At 41.3% G+C, this 22,283-nt stretch overlaps 1 protein-coding gene and 1 long non-coding RNA gene across 5 annotated transcripts; one reads left to right on the plus strand and one right to left on the minus strand.

The window, feature by feature from the left end:
* Window positions 1-1,273: 1,273 nt before the first annotated feature.
* Window positions 1,274-10,479, minus strand: LOC131399641 (uncharacterized). 4 transcript variants are annotated; one of them, XR_009217178.1, is made up of 4 exons: window positions 10,049-10,479; window positions 7,907-7,981; window positions 2,757-2,890; window positions 1,274-1,514 (listed from the first exon to the last, which is right to left on the minus strand). It is a non-coding gene; the product is annotated as an uncharacterized LOC131399641 (long non-coding RNA). The 4 variants fall into 4 exon arrangements; XR_009217176.1 differs by lacking the exon at window positions 7,907-7,981; XR_009217177.1 differs by lacking the exon at window positions 10,049-10,479 and having other exon boundaries at window positions 7,907-8,501.
* Window positions 10,480-10,619: 140 nt separating this feature from the next.
* On the plus strand, window positions 10,620-21,926 carry MPC1 (mitochondrial pyruvate carrier 1). The gene is made up of 5 exons (XM_058534014.1): window positions 10,620-10,760; window positions 11,852-11,855; window positions 19,965-20,061; window positions 20,723-20,855; window positions 21,379-21,926. The coding sequence occupies exons 1-5, from the start codon at window positions 10,690-10,692 to the stop codon at window positions 21,416-21,418; spliced, it is 345 nt and encodes a 114-aa protein (XP_058389997.1). The 5' UTR covers window positions 10,620-10,689; the 3' UTR covers window positions 21,419-21,926.
* The last annotated feature ends 357 nt before the right edge of the window (window positions 21,927-22,283 follow it).

Consider the following 22,283-nt stretch of genomic DNA (forward strand, 5'->3'; position numbering starts at 1 on the left):
GCAGAGACAAGGGTGGGAGCTCACACATGAGTTCTAAGCTGGGTTCACTTAGAAACGACCTCCCCTTCCTCCCACTCCCACCACCCCCCAAAAGTCACTAGAAAACTTAATTTCAACACATAGTTCTGGCGGTGTGTGCAAGTAGAAAACGCGTTCGCTTTGGCACCCGGCTGTCACAGGTTCAAATTCTAGCTCCTGCCATTTTGAGCTGAGTAAGGACCAACCATCGTCTCGGAGCTTCAGTGAAGTAAATGTGGACTAGAGCGTGGACGTGCCACTTCTTCTCCCTTGAGGGGAGATGTGTGGACACGCATGGAACCCAGGAGGTGCCCAGAGATGCTGGAGCCCTTTCTCACTTGGTGGAAATATCACTTTTATTGCAGCCAATATCCCCTTCAGGTAAATGATCCGATGACACGAGAGTTTGCTTAATCAGCATAAAATTCTGTAAAGTGGCATCTCCTCTTTTTAAGAGAAGGATACGGGCCGGCTAGGTGGCGTAGTGGTTAAGTGCGCGCGCTCCGCTGCTGGTGGCCCGGGGTTCAGATCCCGGGCGCGCACAGACACACCGCTTGTCAGGCCATGCTGTGGTGGTGTCCCACATAAAGTGGAGGAAGATGGGCGCAGATGTTAGCTCAGGGCCAGTCTTCCTTAGCAAAGAGAGGAGGATTGGCAGATGTTAGCTCACGGCTGATCTTCCTCACCAAAAAAAAAAAAAAAAAAGACGGATAAAGGCCAAGGATAATGGATGAGGACAAACCAAATATTAGCTTTCAGATATGCTGCTTAGAACTGCAATCCAGACCACAGTGGCATGGTCCACGTGGAAGTTTCTTTGAGGTCAACTAAACAAACTTACCCCTGTCAAACTTTAACCCATTTTGTGGGTGCAAGGTTTCTGAAGAAATAGACTGAACTTATTCTGTGTTTTAATGTTTCTGACTAAAGTGTGTAACAGTGTTATATTCATAGTGTATTCACGTCAAGTATGCCACAATTCAGCTGGCTATTTTGATCTCCATAACCTACACCACATTTAGAAAAAGAATCAAAACAGAGGCCTAGACAAAGCCCTAGAATTCAAGTTTCCAACCCGCTGTCTTCATGCTAGAAAGAGGCGCCACTGTGGAAAGCTGGCAGAGCTTGCTAGGGGTTATTGAGGTAAAACAAGAGGAAAATGACACAATTGCAATGACCAGGAAGAAACTGATACCGAGCAATGGGCTTGCTCTGCTCACTGCGATCTGAGCCAATTAATCACAAGTTAGAGATGAAGAAACAAAGTTTAATTAGATTAGCCAGCAAATTGGAAGACAGGTGACTCATGTCTCAAAAACCCATCTTCCAAGATTACACAATCTTGAGGAAGTTATATAGGGGAAATGGGCAGTGAGGAGGGGTCCAGCATGTTGGTCTCCAGGCGTGACGGGCTCCAGGCATCATATTGTTCCATTCTTCTGTCAGCTGTGATGGATACCTTGCAGGTGTGTTTCCCGCCTGTGGTCAGCCTGTTCCTGGAGAGAAACTCATAGAACACAGTTTTAATTTATCAAGCTATCGGGGAGTACATACGTAAGTGGAGGCCATGAATCAGGAGAGCATGTGAATTTTTTCAGAGTACCTGTAGAGCAGTGAGTAGTCACATAGAGGAGTGGCCGGGGCCATTTAGTGTAACAAGATGGCCTCACTTATGCTCACTTACAAAACCAAAATGGAGCATCAGAGGAAACAGTTTGTAATGTGTCTTAAGGAAACTAGCAACTGACCATGTATAGAGAATAGCCGGGCAGGCACTGCAATTTATGATAGCTAAAGAAAATTCATATTCACGGAAAACATGTTAAGCCAACATTATGTATTTAGAATATACATAAATTTTTCTACCGTGTGAACACAACTGGGACCCCTCTCCCTGGTCTAACAGGTGACTCTAACAAACAAGCTGCATAGGCTTGAAGTCAGTGCAATAAAAATCCGTGCTGTCCTGTGAAGCAGCCGTGCAGGCATCAGAAGCCTGTGTCTAAATGACCTTGCAACCCCTCATCTCGTGACTGAGGACACCAGCAGGATGAATGTGCAACAGGAAGAGATGATGGGTGCCTCACTCCCACATTGCCCAGCTGCATTTCTTAGAAACTGAGGAAAAATTAATGACCCTGATCCTTGCCTCCCTCTACACATAGATAACTCCAACATTACAAGCCTTGTCTGATGCTTAACCAAAAACTTCTTGTTATCCTTTTTTTTTTTTTTTGTGAGGAAGATCAGCCCTGAGCTAACATCCATGCCAATCCTCCTCTTTTTTTGCTGAGGAAGACTGGCCCTGGGCTAACATCCGAGCTGATTTTCCTTTACTTTATATGGGACGCCGACACAGCATGGCTTGACAAGCAGTGCATTGGTGCACACCCGGGATCCAAACTCAGGCCGCTAGCAGCGGAGCAAGCGCACTTAACCGCTACGCACCACTGGGCCGGCCCCTTGTTATCCCTGAAGTAGAGGACTATTAGATGTGTAAGCCCTTTCCTGCATGGACACTGCCTGTTAAACGGTATATAAACTGTGTGTAGACCTCGGATCGATTCCTCAGAATACTCTGTTGGACTGTTTCCCAGGATTCGAATTCCTCACTTTGATTATCGAATAAATTGCTTCATTTAACATTTATCTAGACTCTTTATTTCAGTTGACAACTGCTTGAAACATTTAGGTTAAAAATTAACAAAGTAATAATAATAAACTGATTAAAAACATACCTAAGCAACTCCCATATGGAACAAGATAGGAAAGGAAGGAAGACCCTCTCCACTGGTCCACGGATGAAAGCCACGTGGGCCCCAGGCCAACAGCAGACTTTCAAATGCAGAAAGAAACGTTGCCAGTTCATGGCCTGAAAGATAGAATCCATGGAGTGAGTACTTTTGAGTCTTTAGAGTCAGCTGGAGGTGAAAAACTAATTTCTATCACAACGGATGGTGCTCCAGCTGTGTTAGCCGAAAAGCGAGATTCATTGGAATTTTAAAACGAGACACTGACGTTTCTCTTATTGTTTCACTCCATTATGTGATACACATTGAAAATATTTGTGTTTGGTTCTCTGAAGCAGACACTATGAAGAGTGTAATGGATAGAGTTTTTTAATTGTTCAGTAAATATGTGCAAATGCTATGAATCATCGGTTTTTAGAACCATCGAAAGAAATAAAAGACAACGAATATAATGATATTTGCCAGTGCTTGTTGGTTGAGTAGTGGAAGAGTTGTACAAAGATTTATTATATTTATCTCCAAGATTTCTTGCAATAAAGGGAATGTTTGCCAAATATTCAATAATCAAAGACAACAAAGGCAGTGTGATCTACGTTTTCTCACCAATATCACAGTGCACATGATGAGCTAAACCTGAAGCTTAAAAACTTCATTTAAAAACTTGTTTGTGATCTAGTTAGACAGGAGAATTTATTCGCAATTGAAATTTTTGGAATATAAATCAATAATACTGATGTTACAAATTCTTCTAACATGAATAAATAAGAAGATTTTAATAGTAATAAACAACATTGCGTAAATTAGCTGCAAACCCCTCCCCAAACTGAAGTGATGCTTTTCCATTTATGCAATAACTAACCTATGAATTCAATGTTAACTGAGTTAGAAACAAGAGTAGGTGAATTTACTTAAGTTGAACTGATGTAATATTGAAGCTGATATGCTTTTCCTTCAAAGTAAATTCTTCTAAAACAGATGAACTAGTTTTGTCAATGTAAACACAAATGTTAAAGGAACATTTTATTTATTTGTTTATTTATTTATTTATTTATTTATTTGGTACTCAGTTCAATTTTGGAAAACTTTTCTGTATGTTTGGAACAACTCAGGCACGTGAATATACTTTTTTAAACTGCAAATTCTATGAGATTTAAATACAGATCAAGTGTCGCCAGTGAAAATTGAGCATCTGAATTGAGATGAATCATAAGTGTAACATACACACTGGATTTTGAAGACTTGGTACAAAAAGAAGAAAATAGAATATTTCGATAAACATTTTTATATTGATTGCATATTGAAACAATATTTTGGATATATTGGGCTAAATAGACTGCATTATTAAAATTAATTAAACTGTTTATTCTTACATTTTTAATGTGGCTACTAAAAACTTAAAGCTTTTCAAGTTCCTCACGTGGCTCCCGCTAGATTTCTGTTGGGCAGCGTTGGTTCAGACTGGCCCCTTTTCCTCATGCCAGTGGTGTGAGGACGAGCGGGGTTTGGTTGTCCTCTTGTCCTGTTAAATGTTCCACTTACTGGACATGTTTGATTACTTCTTCATAGTTTCCTTTACTAGTTCCTCTAATCCTTTCACGTTCTATAAACTGGAGGTGGAGCTACAGGCTTGACTGGACTCAAGTTCAAGATGTGGGGTAGACCGTACACCAGTGGTGCTGTCTACTTGATGCTGCATCACACCAGGAAGCGCTTAGCGTTGGGTGGTCCTGCTGAGAGTAACGCTGAGTGAGTGCAGCTGGATCCCTCCTTGTAAATTTGCATTTTCCCCTTTCTGACCAGCAAATAATCCCTGGGAAGACACTGCTGCCCTGTGAAGATCCAGTTCCCATTCATTTGCTGAATGGTTTTAGCATCCCTAGATGATTTTTGTCTCCACCAATCATTTCATTGGGGATTGCAAACTGGTGTCGTTTTAATTCTACCATTCTCTCATGTTTATTCCCATAAGCTAGACTTATTCTGACAAGAGCAGCTTTCCTTTACCGCCAGGGCTATCTGAAATAGTTCACACAGGTATATACTTCTTTCCCTTCAATTAACCAAAGAGTGGGTGCACGGATCATGACAAAAGAGCTTTTGTTTTGTTTGCTTTTCTATGCATCTTTTTAAAGATTTTTTTTTTACTGCTGAGTTTTTTAAAATAACTTTATTGCGATATAATTCACATATGACCAAGAGATTATCACATATTGAGGTATATGGGGTAACTGTTCTGGTTTAAAACTGATTTGGCCTGAACTAAAGAAGCCTGACTTATGGCCTATCAAACTCACATCATACATGTGCTTTAGCCATTAAAGTGAAGAATGCATTAAACATTATCTCAAAGTACAAGAATGCACTCTTTTAAGATAAGAGTGCACACTTCCCCTCCTACGCCCACCACTATTAGCAAGTACTCCTGAAGACAAGTTCTCTTTCCCAGATATCAGAGTCATGTTGACCTGTTAATTCGCAACTGAGTACCTCCTTGCAACTTTGATGAATATGTATCCTGGGCATGTTTAATGTACGTTCTTTGTTCTAAAAAGGTATAAAACTGCACTGAAAACCATGCTTCTCCAGAACACTTTCTTCCTTTGTGGAAATTGCCTTCCCAGATAATAATCCTCAGCTTGGCTCAAGTAAAACTCACTTTATGTCTCTTATCTATAGAATGGTTATTGGTTACTTTGTATCGACACATATCACACAACTCACCCCTCTAAAGTGTCCAATTCAATGGTTTCTAGCATATTCACAGTTGTGCAACCATCACAACAAATGCTGGACCATTTTTATCACTCCAAGAGGAAAGCGCAGATCCATTAGCATCACTCTCTGTTTCCCCAACCCTCGCAGCCCTAGGCAGCCACCAGTCTACTCACTGTCTCTCTGGCCTTGCGTACTCTGGACACTTCACATAAGTGCAATGACACAATATGTGGTCCTTTGTGTCTGGCTTCTTTCTTTTTAGCATAGTGTTTGCAAGATCCACTCATGTCATAGCACACATCAGAATTTCATTTCTTTTTATTGCTGAATAATATTCCATTGTATAGATAGTTCATATTTTATTTATCTATTCATCAGTTGATTCGACATTTGGGTTGTTTTCACTTTTTGGCTATTATTTATAATGTTGCGATGAGCATTCGTATACAAGTTTTTATGTGAATGCATGTTTTCATTTCATTTCTTAAATAGTTTAGATATAAGTCCCTTATCAGATATATGATTTATAAAAATATTCTCCCATTCTGTGATTCTGATGGGGTTCAGGGCAGGCTGCCCCACCATGTGCCACTCTGGTATGTGGATTATTTCGAGCTGAAGACGAGAAAGGCGCAGAAGAATCATGAAGGATATCTGACCTTCCTCCAAACTGCCTAAAAGAATTTAAGATAAGATGGCTGGGGACAGGCCATCACCATAGATAACTCTGGGTATTGATAGACTGGGAGGGTCCTTGCTAAGCCCATTCTTATCAGAGTTCTGTTTACCAAATATTTACATTTGTAAGGGAAATCTCCACTTGTAAAAGTATCTCTCTTTCTGTACTGGGAAGAAGGGGGGATGACATCATCTCTAGAAACTTATCAATGCAGATGGCAAGGCTGCATAATAACCTTACTCTTGATTACTGTGCTTTTCTGTTACTCTCCCATAGCTGGCTCCCCCCATCCTGAACATCCTCCCTTGTCTTTACCTGAATCTATTGAAGAACATCCACCATTTTGTCAAGTTACCCAGTGGGTCTCTCCCATGTATACATGTTATGAAGCTTTGTTTGATTTTTCTCCTGCTATTTGGTCTCAGGTCAACTTAATTTGTAGCCCAGCCAGAAAGGACCCAGAGTGGGTAGAGGATAGTCTTCCTCCCCTTCAATACCCAGGAGTGGACTTGCTGGCTCATACAGTAACTCTGTGTGTTTAATCATTTGAAGAACTGCTAGAGTGTTTTCCAAAGCAGTGCACCATTGTACATCCCCACCAGCAGCGTACAAAGGTTCCTCTTTCTCTACACCCTCACCAACACCTGTTGTTTTCTGTTTTTTTGATTGTAGTCATTCTGGGGAGTGCGAAGTGGTGTCTTGTAATGGTTTTGATTAGCATTTCCCTGATGGTTAATAATGTTGAGCATCTTTTCATGTGCTTATTGACCATTTGTATATCTTCTTTGGAGAAATATCTATTCAGATCCTTCACTAATTATTTAATTGGGTTATTGGTCTTTATATTATTGAGTTGTAAGAGTTTCTTAAATAGTTTAGCTATAAGTCCCTTATCAGATATATGATTTATAAAAATATTCTCCCATTCTGTGATCTTTCTTTATATCTTTTCGTTTTCCCTTGAAGAGTATGAACTCACAGAATTTTGTGTACAGTGTTTCCATTGTTTGTAGTCATTGTTCTTTTTGATACTCAAAACATCCTGTGTTTAGCCAGTGGGAGCCCCTCCAAGTATGGTTTCTTGCTCTATGACACACCCCCTATTGTGTAGTGTCCTCATCAAGGTAGAATCTCAGCCACTGTCAGAAGCAGATGAGAGGGGCCTGCCCCATGGCTTAGTGGTTAAGTGCGCGCGCTCCACTACTGGCAGCCCGGGTTAGGACCCCGGTCGCGCACGGACATACTACTTGTCCGGCCGTGCTGGGGTGGCGTCCCACAAACAGCAACTAGAAGGATATGCAACTATGACATACAACTATCTACTGGGGCTTTGGGGAGAAAAAGGGGGAAAAAAGGAGGAGGACTGGCAATAGATTAGCTCAGGGCTGGTCTTCCTCAGCAAAAAGAGGAGGATTGGCATGGATGTTAGCTCAGGGCTGATCTTCCTCACAAAAAAAAAAAAAGAAGAAGAAGAAGAAGCAGATGAGAGAGGGCCTTCCAGCCTCCTGCAATCACACCCCAAGAGCCCATCCCGTTGCCCAAGGATACCTCTGTCCTGTTCCCACCACCAGCTAAGTCTGTGGCCAGAGATGTGAGCTACCATTTCTGTTGATCTCATTTTTCCCCAACCTGGTTTTCACCACACACGGAACCAAACAATTGTGCAAGAGAAGCAGAGATGAGGACCCAGAGATAGCTATGACACCTCTGACCTTTCTCCAAGGATGGAAAGCCACACAATTACCTCTCAGCCTTTTGTCCTTGAAGAGTAGATAATGCTTGGAGGATTAAAGGGTGGTACGACATTTACAACCTCTCCCTGGTTAAAACAAAAACAAAAACCAAACCTTGTCTGCCTAGTAACAAAAGAAAGAGGATAGCAGGTAGCAGTGTTCATTCAAACCACCCCAACGTAGAATAAAGCGAATTGAGAAAGGAACACTCGCAGTCTCTTGTTGACCATGTCAGGTCTTGTACACATATTATTCCTTTTCATTCTCACAAAAACTCAACAATGTATATGCTATTTATTGTTCCCATTTATAGATTAAAAAAACAAGGCCTGGGGAGTTTGAATAACTTGCCAAATGCAAACAGCTAAAAAGTGGCAGAGTTCATTCACTTAATTTGAAGGACTGAGTTCTTCCACTGCACACCCAGGCTCAAAGGGAGTGGAAGTGCTGGCAGGGCACACAGCCACTGGAACCCTGGGACCATCGGTCCCACAAGATGCTCCTTCTGAAAGGGCTCTGTGGTTAAGAAGGTGTCGGGGGAAGAGAGAGAATCTCCCTCTGCCATTTTCCTTAAGGTTCTTATGGCTGGCCAAATAATCAATAAGACAGGTTAGCAGGATAAAATAACACCCAAGTTTAATAACATGTATACATGGGAGAAAGCAGGGACACTGCGTTTCTCAACACAATAGCAGAAATTCTCGTCTTAAATACCATGTTCAGCCAATGACAAAGGAGGATTTTGGGGGTGGGGGGAGTCAGTTACAGGAGAGTACCACTAAAGCACAGTAAACAAGAGTAAGGTTATTATGCAGATTTAAGGCCTCATCTTCCACATTGACAAGCCTCTAGAAATGAGGCCATCCCCCCCTCTTCCCAAAACAGAGAGGGAGATACCTTTACAAATGGAGATTTCCCTTATAAATGTAAATGTTTGTCTGGCAACTCCTTGCAGGGCCATCCAGAGAATGTGGCCAGAGAGACAGAACTTCCGATGATAAGATGGGCTTTTAGTGCCTTTCCTATTGTAACATTTATCCTACATTATCTTTACAGCCATCATGATAGAAGATCTGTTCCAGGAAGGAGCCACCATGTCAAATTCTTTAGGCAGTTAGTGGGGGAGGTCAAATGTCCCTCAGAGAAAACAATCAAGGTAAAGAGATAGATTTCAGGGTGACCAAATCTTGATCTCCCACAAAGGTTTGGGAAACGCTACATAGAATACACTTCTTTTATGGTATCACAATTCACAAGAGTTTAGTAAAGGCTCTCCAAAGAGCTGCAGAAAAAAAATAATCTTGTCTGATTCAAACAAATTTCCTAAATACATCTGACCAAGAAAACTCCCCTCTCCACTTTTCGCCTTGAAATATACTTTCACAGAAGACCAAGGTCAGGGGAGACCCACTGAGATCCTAACAGAAAACGAAACTGACTCAATCAAATGCTTGCTATTTTAATTCTCAAAGGCATTTATTTTCTTCTTTAATGTTATTTCTTTATTTTGAATACATAGCATATTGTTCTTTGCACAAACTTCAAAAGCGACAACAGTAGACAGTGAATACTTTCCCTCCATCCCTCGCTCCCTTAGCCAACCTTAGAGGCAGCCACTAACATTTCTCCTTTATCTTTGGAAACATAAATTTATATATTTTCTTTGTCCCTATGTACCAATGAGTAGCACACTTTACACACGACTCTGCACCTTAATTTTCTTATAAATCTTAAAGATCTTTCCATATCAGCACATAGAGCTCCCTTATTCTTTTAAGCTGCTGTATATATACGTTTCCAATGGAATGGATGCACCATGATTTCTTTAACTCTCTCCCTATGGATGGATATGTAAATCGTTTCCAATCCTTCCATATTAAAAGCAATGCTGTATGTGTGAAATTGCACAAGCTTGCTTGTCTATCTTAGGAAAAACCTCTAGAAATGGACTTGCTGGGTCAAAGGGCATGTCCACTATTAATGTCACTACATTATACCGAATTGCCCTCTAAAGAGGTGTTTACATTCCAATTTACGTTCCTGCCAGCGATGTCCGCAAGTCCCTGTCTCCTATACCTTCACCAAAGGCATTTTAAATGACAATCGTCTACATTTTTGGCCAGTACAAAAAATTTTAAAAAACACAAACACACCCTGAACAACCGCAACCTGCCGTGTTCCTGCCCTGACTCATGCATCCGCCCGCCCCAGCTAACGGTCCCGCTCTCCGCGGCGCGCACGCCGCCTGGACTATGCAGCCTCTGTCTGGGCACAGGGCTGCGTGCTACCGAACCGCGCTCCCCGCCGCGCCCCCCTCTCCGTCTAGAGCCTGCTGCCCGGGCGGCCGCGCTGGCGCCCCGGGCTCTGCAAAGGCGCACCCGCGATCCGGGCCGCGGTGCCCTTGCACGGACGTGGGCAAGAACCCGGCCCGCCGCCCCCGCAGTGTCACCTTCACGCCTGCAGCGCCACGACCAGCGGGTGCCTAGCAACCGCCAGCCAATCCCCGCCGGGCCCCGGCCGTTTTACGGCAGCAGGCCCCGCCCCCGCACGCCGCCGAGGGGCGGGGAGGAGGTGTGCGGAGTACGCCAGCTAATCCGCGCCGCTGCCACCCGCCTTGCGCCCTCCCGTAGGCCGAGAGCCGGGCGGTGCGGCGCGGCCGTAAGGCGGGGCCGGGCTGTCGTGAGGCGGGCCCGCGCGCGGGTGCGCTGTCCGCCTTCTCAGCTGGGCCGGGTGTCATTGGGCTCCGAGAAACGGCGGTGAGGGCAGCGCGGGCGGCTTGGGGTCCGGCTCGGCCATGGCGGGCGCGCTGGTGCGGAAGGCGGCAGATTATGTCCGGAGCAAGGACTTCCGGGACTACCTCATGAGGTGACGAGTCCCCCGGGTAGGACCCTCGGACCACCGAGGGTTCCCGGAGTCCAGGGCTGACGCTGCCCGGGAAGAGGGGCCGCGAGGGCGCGGGGGCCGGGCAGCGGGGCTGGGGGCTCCGGACAGCGGCTCGGTCTCGGGACAGTGGGGCGAGGGTCCGGGCAGCGGGAGACCCCCGCCCCTGGCGCGGTCTCCTGAGCGGTCCCTCCTGGTCCCCCGAGTGGCGCGGAGGCTCCTCCTCGCTGCACCTGCCGGGCAGGTGTGCGCCAGGTGTGCGGTGGAAATGCCGGGTTGCGCCGGGAGGGGCCAGGGGGAGGCGCTGTGCGAGCGCGCTGGCGGCGCTGCTGAAGGTGAGCGGCAGGTGCCCCAGCTCCTCGGCAAGGACGGAGATAAAACGTGCTGGGGCGAGTGCGCCTTTCGGGTTTCTGCGTCAAGGACTTTAAGCGTGGGAGGAAATCAAATCTAAAATGGTTTTATATACGGATATTTTGCCAAGCGGAGTAAAATAATGTGTCTCCAAGGGCGTGCTTTTTCTTGCTCTATTTTTCATTAACTCCTCTTTTCCGGTTAGAAACAAAGGGCGTTCCCGGCTGAAAGGCCTGAAGACACACTTTCTATATTTTATTTTCACTTCTAATATTGAGACGCCTGCTTTTATTTCAAAATATTTACTATAACTTTGAAACAGTTTTAAGTAGTTTATATAGAAGTGTAATTTTTTAGTTCTTCTGTGTGTGATTTTAAAACCCAGATAAGTGTAGGGCTGCGAATTTTTTTTTTTCCAGTAGTTAGTAGTGTGGTAAAGAGGTAAGATGATGAGAGCTGAGAAGTGAGTCCTAGTATAACCATCCAAAGGGTACAGTATGGAGGCGACTTAATTTTACCAATATAAAAAGGATTAATTTTTTTAAATCCTGAGTTTTATTGCAAATACTATTTACTTCTAGTTTTACAGAGCAGCAGGGTAAGAAAAATAATTCAGTCTGCCATATGGTAGAGTAAATTTGGAAACAGAAGCTTCACTCCTAACTTTCCAAAAAAGAAGTTTCTGTACTTAAATAGGACTATGACTAATTAAAATAGATGGTTAGTACTGTGGAGCAATTTATCAGATTAGTGTGTTGGAAAAATCTGGGCAAAGTAGTGGTAATGTGAGGATGTGTTCTTAGTCCGGGCGGGTGAGTTTCTCTGTGGCTTTGAATATCACCTTAGTTTTTTAGTAATGTTTTCTCCTTTGTGTTATGAGCCTTCCTGATAGGTACAACTCGGGATAAAATTGTATGGTACAATTAAGAATAAAATGATTACACCTTATTCATGTAAGAAATATGTGATAATTACCTCACTTCTATTACATAGGAAGAATTTGTTACATATATTTTCAAGGAAGAGAGTTAACCCTGCTTTTCTACATTCACAGTTGTCCCTCAACATCCCCAGGGAATTGGTTCCAGAACCCCCTACCAATACCAAAATCCGAGGATCCTCAAATCCCTAATATAAAATGCCATAGTACCACGAACACCACGGTTGGTTGAATCTGCGGATGCTGAGAGCCAACTGTATATTTTTTTCTCCTGGATAGTTTTCCGAGAGCCAGGCTTTTCAATTAAGTACTTTCATATATGGTCTAACCTTTTTTTCTAAGATTAGCTTCATGTTGCTTTAATGTTTATATACTTTGTTTTCCCAGTACTAGTTTAATTGAATTAAGCTTTGACTACATAAGGAAGAAAAGAGAATTGCAGTGTCCGGGACATTGCTGCCTGGTAGGGCACCAGACTAGGATTCAGAAGAATCACTGCTAGCCAAGGGATCCCAAGCAAGTCAATCCCAGTGGACTTTAGTTACCCTGTCTATAAAATGGGTTTACTGCTAGCCAAGGGATCCCAAGCAAGTCAATCCCAGTGGACTTTAGTTACCCTGTCTATGAAATGGGTTTATCACTAATGCCCTCTCTAGTCGGGTTGTTGAGAAAAACTGGATGCAGCATGTGAAAATGCTTGGACGCTCCAAACCACTGTACGTTTTTATTATAACCTGCTATTTTTTTGTCAGCAAAGGCATTTTAAAAAAGTTTACTGTTATGGAAAAAGTTAAGATCTTAAGTGCGAGGTATAAAGCTCTGTGATTCTGACCTGAAATTACTTTTGTGAACTGAACAGGTAAAGTGAGATGTCACACTGGCCTTGTTTGCCTGCTGTTCTTGACAAGAGTGGGCTTTCGCGCTAGTGCTGCCACTCAGTGATCGGGGCAAGTTTGATGTCTGGCAGCAAAATTTTCACCAGACGCTCTTTATTTTATTTAGCCTTTATCCCCTGGAAAGAGAAACCTTTCTTCCTAGAACTTATCAAGGAAAGTTTTCCCTATTTGTTCTTCCAAGCTTCTTGCTCAAAGCCCCTGCTTTCCTTTTGCAAAGGAGAAAGAATAAAGCAGAAACAAGAGAATTTCATTATGGCTGTCTTCCGATCAGAAATGAAGTCTACACCTTCCTTCTCACCTCATCAATAACTTGTTCTACCTACTTTCTGCTCCCTACCAACTGAAGATCTGCATTGTTTTTACAGCCTACTGAAGGGGTATAGAGGTTTTCTAAACTAAAGCTGTTTTAAAATTTAAAAAATTGTTTTATTAACAACACAGTTGAGTTTTTCAGCAAAAATTTAAAACCATATTTCATATAAATTATAAACTCCTATCAACCACATTTTATGGATAAGATTGAAATGTCTTTCTTACTAAAGTGGATTTCCAAGTGTATTTTAAAATGTTGATTTTCTTCACCGAGAAACAGGAGTTAAGAGAACAGGCTCCAACCAAAGCAATGTGTGGACTTTGATTGGATCCGGAATGAAAAAAAAACAGCTGTAAAAGGCATTACCAGGACAACTGGGGACACTTAAACAGGGCCTTAGTAATAATATTAAGTAAATATTGACCATTGTTGTTAGATGTGATGATGACGGTCCTGTTAAACCTAGCTAGTGAGTGTGAATGATAGGTTTGAATCCTAGCCCTGTTACTTTCTAGCTGTGTAGTCTTGGGCCAGTTACTTAGTTTTTGTGCTTTGGTAGCTGTTTAATGACACAGCATAGTGCTTGACAAAAGTAAGTGTCCGTTTATTTTTTATTAATATTCCATGTTTAATCCACTGGTGCCTTCCATCTCTCCTTTCACTGATTTCTTCTTACTTACTTTAATGAGGATCTTGAATCCAGAACTTCCTGGATCTCTATTCTGTTATCTTTTTTTTAAGAAACTATTTCCTCACGTATCTTATTATGGAGTAAAAGAAGGAAGCTCTTTTTTGCTCTTTCTCTCCTCTCATTATCCCTCCTGAATTTTGGTTAAGAAGAATAAATGAGAATGAGCCAGTAAGTTTTGAGGTAGGACATATATTTTAGTGATTGAGTCAACGAAGGTCTGTGTGTGTTTATTCTAGAGATTTACTCCCCTTCCTGAGAGAAGTGAACAGATATGTATACGCACATGTGTAATTGGATGTATGTAAAAGGATGTTTTCTTAAGTAGAACCTAGATCGTGGAGCGTTTTAAAATCAGGTAATCAGTTAGCTTGCTTATAAATCTGAAGTTAGTTGGGTGTTTGCAATGAATATTCTCTGGTTAATAAGGTATTCTATTCTAAGTTAATTTTAACTTCTAAGAACTTTAAGAATTTATACTTATTAACCAGGTGAGAAGTTGCAGTGGAATAACAGGGAATCTTTCCCAAATGATAGAAGATTAGAGTTGGGAAGGACCTTAGATGTCAGAGATAGTCCAACACTTCACTTGCTACACGAGAAAACTGATACCTAGACCCTAGACCGAGTAGAAAACTTGAGACCCTCTGGGCATGAAACTTGTGAAGCCAAAAGAGGAATGTCCATTTAGGATTTAAAGGAAAAGAGTTATGCACAAGAATGGTTTTGAAAAGAAGTAAGGTTCAGGTACTTTTTGCACGCCTCCTTTTCCTGCGTGTGCCTCCCTTCGTTCTGCCAGGCTGCTCCCCATTCCCTGCCCTTGGATTTGCTTCCTGGCCATATCATTGACTTTCAGAAATTTAATGAAGCCCAAAGTGTTGCAGCAGAACTGGCCGTAAGAGTCTCTTGATATGTGGACAGTCCAGTTTCCAGAGGTCTTTTCTCTCATCCAGTTTAGTTGACCAGCTACATACAGTTAAATATCATGCATTATAATTGTTAAAACTCTCCCTCATTTCAACTCCAACCAGAAAATCAGACAAAGCTTGGAGAGAATAAATGAAATGCAAGTGAGCATTTTCAGCCTGCAAGAGAATAGCAATCTAGAATATCTCAAAATCTTACCCCACTTTTCCTTCAGTAGTGTTATAAATAGACTGTGCTGGGCTGTCAATTTGATCCTTTCAGTACTATTTAAGCACCTTATAAATTACCTAAATTGCTCACAGTACTTTCAGAGAAAGCTAACAATTACTGGCAGTAATTTTAGGAAAATAAGAAACTGAGTTGGGCAATGCCCAGGAGACATTGTGAAAATAGAAATGATCTTAGAAGAAACCTCGAATCAGCCAGTCAGTATTCCAAATTAAGGAGAAAAACAAGATAAAGTTTATTCCGTGGTAGTCATCCTCCTTCATCATCTCCATTATCATCCTTTCATCCTTCTTTTTTTTTTTTTTTTTTTGTGCGGAAGATCAGCCATGAGCTAACATCTGTTGCCAATCCTCCTCTTTTTGCTGAGGAAGACTGGCCCTGGGCTAACATCCATGCCCATCTTCCTCCACTTTTTATGGGATGCTGCCACAGCATGGCTTGACGAGTGGTGCATTGGTGTGTGCTGGGGTCCAAACCTGTGAACCCCGGGCCGCCGCAGCGGAGTTCGTGCACCTAAATGCTACGCCACCGAGCCGGCCCCATCATCATCCTTCTTAACTAGGATGATCGAGTTTCTCCTTCATGAGAATGCAAGGTCATAAGTGAACCCAAGAAAACCCTTATACATTTTTTTTTTTTTAACCTTCTCTGAAATAAAATAAAGGCAGCATACCAAATACAGAGAAAATCAGGGATATTTTCTACATAGTTTTACATTACTGTCCCCAAATTGCAGCTCGTGTGTGGCTTGTCAATTTATCTTTCTTTGGAACAGATACTCGTACATACTAGGTAGCTTTTTTTTTCCTAGTTTGCCTCTGCATAAATATTCTTTTCAGATTTTTTGACTGAGTAGCTGATTCATGTTTTGGACAACTCTGACATAGAATTCAGGGATGTTGGGTTGTGGATTTTTGTGTTTGCCAGGTATTCTCGGATTGTTTTACAATTGTTCGTTGAACCACGTTAAAGGGAATGATCAACATTGTTTTTGTGATCATTTCATGTAGGACTTTTGGATTGGCAGCACTTGAAGACGGAAATTAGTGCCCTCTTCTTCACATCCCTTTATGAGCTGTACTAAGGTCACCTGTTGTTAAATGGGGTACAGTTTAAACTATTGTACAATTCAAGAAGAGAGTCCTGAACTGAAAACTGTTATCTCCAGGTTGACATTTTGAATTTTAAGTACTACGTCTTTTAAAATATTTTTGTAGGAAAAAAATGTGCCATTGGTAGTTTATAGTGAAATAAAAGGCCTGTGTTCAGATCCTGAACAAAAATGTTTTAAGGAGCATGACACTGTGACTGGTCCATAATCAACTGGATTGTGCTGTCTGAGCTGGCAAAGTAATCAACCCTCTGCCGGAGAGCACTGTGCTCGGTGTAGACCTGCTGTGAAGTACAATCTTGGAAACATAATCTGTTAAACAATTCACTTCACACTGAAAGACAGGCTCTTTCTAGGCTTGTCATATTTCATGATAGAACCTACTTGAAGTATATTATTAGCACTGTCAACAGATGTTTTCATGCTGGAAATTATAACTTCCTTGGCCTCTGAATCAAAATAGCTAGAAGAGTTGTCTGGACAGCAGTGCGTTTCATAAAGGATTTTATTACTTTATTTCACTAACCGAAATTTTCAGTAGTTAAACTTGATGATATTGCCTTAACGGAGCAATTAAGCTATATCATGGAAAGAAGAATTGCCATTTCAGAAAGAAAAGTAATTCACTATAAAACTCAATGTACTTTTAAATAGTATTAAGTTGAACATTCAGGAAAACAATTCACTTAACACTGAAAGTTTTTACTATTCATTCATTCAACAAATATTTTTTGAATGCCTTATAAATGCTGGGGACCACTTGAGGTTCCAGATTTTCGGTAGTAAACAAAATATAAAATTACACACCTATTTTTAGGGGCTTACGTTCTGGTGATAAACCTATTAGTAAGTAAAAATGGAAAGTTCATTGTTAATAGAATTCTGTGGCATTATGCTTTTCTCCAACTTGTCGTCTTCAAAGAAATGCCCCCTTTAAGCCTATGCTATCCAGTTGGAGAGCCACCAGCCACGGATGGCAGCTGAGCACTTGAAATGTGCCCAGTCCAAACTGAAATGTGCTGTGAGTGTCAACACACACTGGATCTCAGAGACTTAGTACAGGAGGAAAATGTGCAAGATCTCCTTAATAAGTTTTTATTGATCACTTGTTCCAATTAAAATATTTTTGATATGTTGGAATAAATAAACGTAATAAAATGAACTTCTGTTGTTTCTTTTTACTTTTGTTGATGTGGCTTTTAGAAATTTTTAAATTACATCTATGGTCCTATTTGTGACTTGCATTATATTTCTATTGGACAGCTCCACTCTAGGGATTTTCTTTTTCGTAAAATTAAGGTTTAATTTCATTAGGTCAAAGTTGTTATTAGAAATATTACTAGATCTTTTCAAGAAAAATAAAAGAATGCATGCTGATAACATTGTGGTTCTGTTACAGAAACTGGAATACACGTGTGAGGTTGAAGTAACCTAATAGAACCGAAATCTTTCAAAGCATCTGACCTTTTTTTTTTTTTTCCATGTCTCCCCTGTTTGAACCTCGGTGACTCTTCACAAAATAGTACGGTAAGAAAATTGTTTCTACTTCATTTCAGGTTTTTGCAGACTTTCTGCACTAACAAAGTTATGGACAGCAGACCTGGCTTCCCCTGTTTGAGATAGCATATCTAGCTACCATGACTGGTGAGTTATGGGCCAAGTGCGCTCCCAGTGTCCCCTGGGGTCTCCTGGTCCACTCTGGACGGTAACTTCTCTGCAGGACCAATGCATTGACTGATGAATATCGGACAGAGCATAGACCAAACATGTATTTCGAAAAAGGGAAGAGAGAACTAGAATCTTGTGTTAGATAGAAAGGATGCATTATTAACTTTCTAAGGTTAGATGTTTTAGTAAACTAATGTTGAAATTATTTTTCCCTTTTGTGTTCTTTTTAAGAAATATGTTTTAGGTATAGCTCAGTGGTTACAATCACAAGTGTATATATAATCCTTAACTCATAAAGCTCTGCTTCATATAACCCTAACACTTATCACCTAAAACTTTTAATACCATCATTTGGTCAGAAGTCCCCAGGGCTACTTAAGGTTTCAGATTTCTGCTGTGGTCTTACTACGTGGCCCCGGCTGTGAGAGAAGACGCCTGTATGCTGGTGTGGATAAGCCCCTCTTAGTCTAACTCTTCGGGCTCCATTACAGCCCTGAGTCTCTGCATGATAAAATGGGAATCGAGACCACTCTGCAGAGCAGAGCAGTGGAAAGAGATAAAGAGGAAAATGGAGCAAAGTGGAGAAAGGCCTGGTCCAAAAGGAGGAAAGGAAGATGACTATGGGTGATAGAGAGTGAACAGTGAAGTGGCACCCGAGAAAAGGGCGGATGGGAGAAGAAGTGGGCAAGGGGGGATGCTCTCCCCACAGAGGCCTGGTGGGTGAGGGAAAAGGGAAATGGCTACCCCTCACCTCGACATAAGACATAGTCACGTTGTTCTGGCAGTGAGCAGCTTAAGATAATACCCAGTCTGGAGACTAGAGGACTAATTTAGCCACCCCAGAACCTCAAAGATTCTTTATTCCAACTGGACCTAATTTACAGGGTTCATAACTCAGATGTTAGGCTCTTAAGTACTTGCCCTACTGGCTCTAGAGGAGCTCTGACAGTTTCATGGCTATTTAAGGCATAGGCCTCATGTTTACACTTGAGTGTGTTAAGTAAACATTTCAAAAATATTCTTATATCATGCCAAATGTAATTCTCATTTGTTTTTCTCATATTTCCCTTGTTTCCCACTTCTGTGGAATTTTTGGAGTTACTGACTCCTGGTCAATATTAGAAATACAAGTCTAAAAATGTATTCTGCAGTCTGAATTTATCTTAAATGCTCCAACAGGCAGAAATTGAGCACTGTTTAATGTTCTGATGACTACAAAGAATGTTTAGCCAACAATGTGTGGTTTCTTTCATATTTTAAAGTATTGTTTGCAAATTGTACATTAATAAAACAATTTTTAATTTCGTGGGAAAAACCACAGGACTTATTTCAGCCTCAGAAATGAAGTTAAATTGGATGTCGCTGCTATTAAACATGAACAACTTAATTTTAGTATCTTGGGATGGCTGTAGTTGTAGAATGAAAAACTGTTGGTCCTTTTTTTTAATACAGGTTGTTGCTGTTACTTCAAAAGTACTTTTCAATCTTAATTTCTTAGTATCTGGGGTTCTGAGTGTGGATTTCCAGGTTCTCTGATCTTAATATAGCTCATATGAGCTGAAAAGCAATTTCTTCCTTTATTAAGTTCCTTTCTTCAGAAAAAGTGTCCAATTTAGGGTCTGCATTTTAAGAGATACATTGACAAATATCTTAATGAAAATTTGAAAAAGGAAATTTTGATAGATTTAAGCATTACATTATGAAGAATAGTTCTCACAAGGTTTAAGTGATGGCAAGAGTGAATTGTGTAAGAATTTAATCTCCTTTTAAAGTTCTCTGAATGGGACAATCAGAGATTACTATGCTGTAATCTGGAAGTTGGTAAATTGCCAAGTCTTTCCTAGCTCTGGGCTCACTTTGTAAGAACTGCTGATTCATAGGTAAACACTTGAACAATGAAGTGTCTCCGTGTTTACCATCCATCAGTTAACTATTAAACCTGTAAGATGTAAACCTGAAGATTCATTTTCACACATTTCACATTATTGTTTAAAGTAAGAGAAATCACAGCTGTTCATAGTGCTGCCTTATCGTTTTCCTCTCTTCTTTTCCCCTCATTTTTTATAGCACTTCTGGGGCCCAGTAGCTAACTGGGGTCTTCCCATTGCTGCCATCAATGACATGAAAAAGTCTCCTGAGATTATCAGTGGACGGATGACATTTGGTAAGAATGCAGCTGTGAGTAATTGGGAAAACTTAAATATATATAATTATAGCATAATATAGCTGCTGCCTACACTTCACATTTGTAGCTACAGTCACTGCCGGAAAGTAACATAAAGAATATGATGGCATTGAAGGTGCTACTTCTCCATGGCGAGAAAGAAACAGGGTTATTTTGAAATACTTATCTAGGAAGTATTAAGGTCTTGTTGCCTTTCAGATTTAGTATACCCGGTTGAAAAATGTGTCCTCTTGAACTTTATTTGGAAAAAGTGTCATTAAATTTACTTGAAACCCTGATATTTGACCATAAAACTATTGTTGAGGTGATTAAAAAGCAATTGTTTCAGATAATGGATTGTGAGCAACTCTAGGGGACAGAAAAAGTGGCTAGAACTAATTTCAGCCCACTCTAGCTAACAAGTATGTTCCTAAAGTGTTTAAGTAATAAATAACAAAATACTTAACAGTCAAATCCAATATCTGATGTGTTACCATTCATGGAAGCGTTTAAGCGGTAACTTATCGTCTGTCAAAGGTTTTGGCAGAAGAGATTCTTTTCTTGATTAAGGCAATTGAGCCATTGATCTCTGTGGTCCCTACAACTCTAAGGCTTCTAAATTATAAGTCAACGCTTTTCTTTGCTTTGATTTTTTTGGCAGCCCTCTGTTGTTACTCCTTAACATTCATGAGATTTGCCTACAAGGTACAGCCTCGAAACTGGCTTTTGTTTGCATGCCATGCCACAAATGAAGTAGCCCAGCTCATTCAGGGAGGACGGCTTATCAAACACGAGTAAGCAGATTCCGATTTAATCATGTTTGTTTTGAGGAACTGGGGAGAATGAAACTAAAATCTTAAGAGGCATTGAGGGGCTGGGATGAGTTCGTACAGCTGTGCATTAGCAGTTGGGGAAACTTGATTTGCAGCAAAAATATGCTGTTCAATTTAAAACAGTGGTTGGGCACTTAGTACAATGCAATGCAAATTCACTTATTAAAACAGGAGAAGTAACATGTAATAGGATATTACTGGGGTTTTTTCGTGTGTGTGGGGAAGATCAGCCCTGAGCTAACATCCATGCCAATCCTCCTCTTTTTGCCGAGAAAGACTGGCCCTGAGCTAATATCTGTGCCCATCTTCCTCCACTTTATGTAGGACTATGCCACGGGTCCGGCCCCAGGATATTACTGTTTTTATAGAATTGTACATTGAAATAAATGTTATGTAAAGGTGTCTTCTTAAAGCCAGCCCGGGCCTTTGGGGCTGGCAGTGAGGTTCTGTTTTTCACTGAGTGTTTCCTTGTGTTTATTTCTAGGATGACGAAAAGGCATCAGCAGAGCAACAGTGGGAAGTGAGGATCGGCTCTTGGCAGGGGCAGCACTGCCAGCTGCTGCTGCTGAGTCACAGGTTCCAGCACCGTGACCGGTCCTGCTAAGGAAGATAGGCTGGATGCTATTTTTATTAACCAGAATCTTTTTATAGACCCAGCTGAGAGTCCCTAACCCAACTCTCTGCTGCCTTATAAGACGGGATATTGTGCTTCTCTTCATAAAGATAAAGAGTAGCTCAGAATATGCAATCAATATACTAATTCCCCATGATGGTTTTATCTGCAGTAAGATGTATATTATCTATTAGAATTTACTTCATGGAAAACTGAAGAGAACAAAATTTGTAACTATTAGCATTTAAGTACTCAGAATTCTTGACTTTTTCTTTAATGACCATGAGACAACTGACCACTGGCCACATAACTAAAATCTCATTGCCAGTGTTTGAAAAAGTATCTGTATTTCCATGCAGTGTGTGTATTGAAATGCTGTCATTGAATGGCAATAAATGATTTAAATATTTGTCAAATGAGTATGATTGAATATCTTGCTGTTAGTTAAGAAACGGTAGAACTGTATCCCTGAAAAGACAATTATAGGTTAAACAACAGAGCTCCTTGGACATTAAGGTGGCTGAGGGCAATGACGAGCTGGAAGGCTGGTTTCTGGAAAGCATCAGCGGTCCCAGCTATTGAGAATGCATCCTCTTCCTCCTGGGCAAGCATTAGAAAACACAGCCAGATACTGCGCCTGAAAAAGGCCCCAAAGTAACTGACTTCAGGCCCGTCACAGAAGTGTCCTGAACTGCAGTTTTCCGTGAAGTAGGTGATCTAGGAACTGTGCTGTTTTCCAGAGAAAACTGTCAAGGTTGCAATCCCACAGGATATGT

The sequence above is a fragment of the Diceros bicornis genome, chromosome 39, assembly GCF_020826845.1.
Source record: "Diceros bicornis minor isolate mBicDic1 chromosome 39, mDicBic1.mat.cur, whole genome shotgun sequence".
Taxonomy (NCBI): Eukaryota; Metazoa; Chordata; class Mammalia; order Perissodactyla; family Rhinocerotidae; genus Diceros; species Diceros bicornis.

Coding starts and splice junctions, on each gene's coding strand:
- MPC1 (XM_058534014.1), top strand. CDS start 10,690: ATGGCGGGCGCGCTGGTGCGGAAGGCGGCAGATTATGTCCGGAGCAAG. Junction 20,062..20,722: donor CAGTGGACGGATGACATTTG/GTAAGAATGCAG, acceptor TTTTTTTGGCAG/CCCTCTGTTGTTACTCCTTA. Junction 20,856..21,378: donor GGACGGCTTATCAAACACGA/GTAAGCAGATTC, acceptor GTTTATTTCTAG/GATGACGAAAAGGCATCAGC.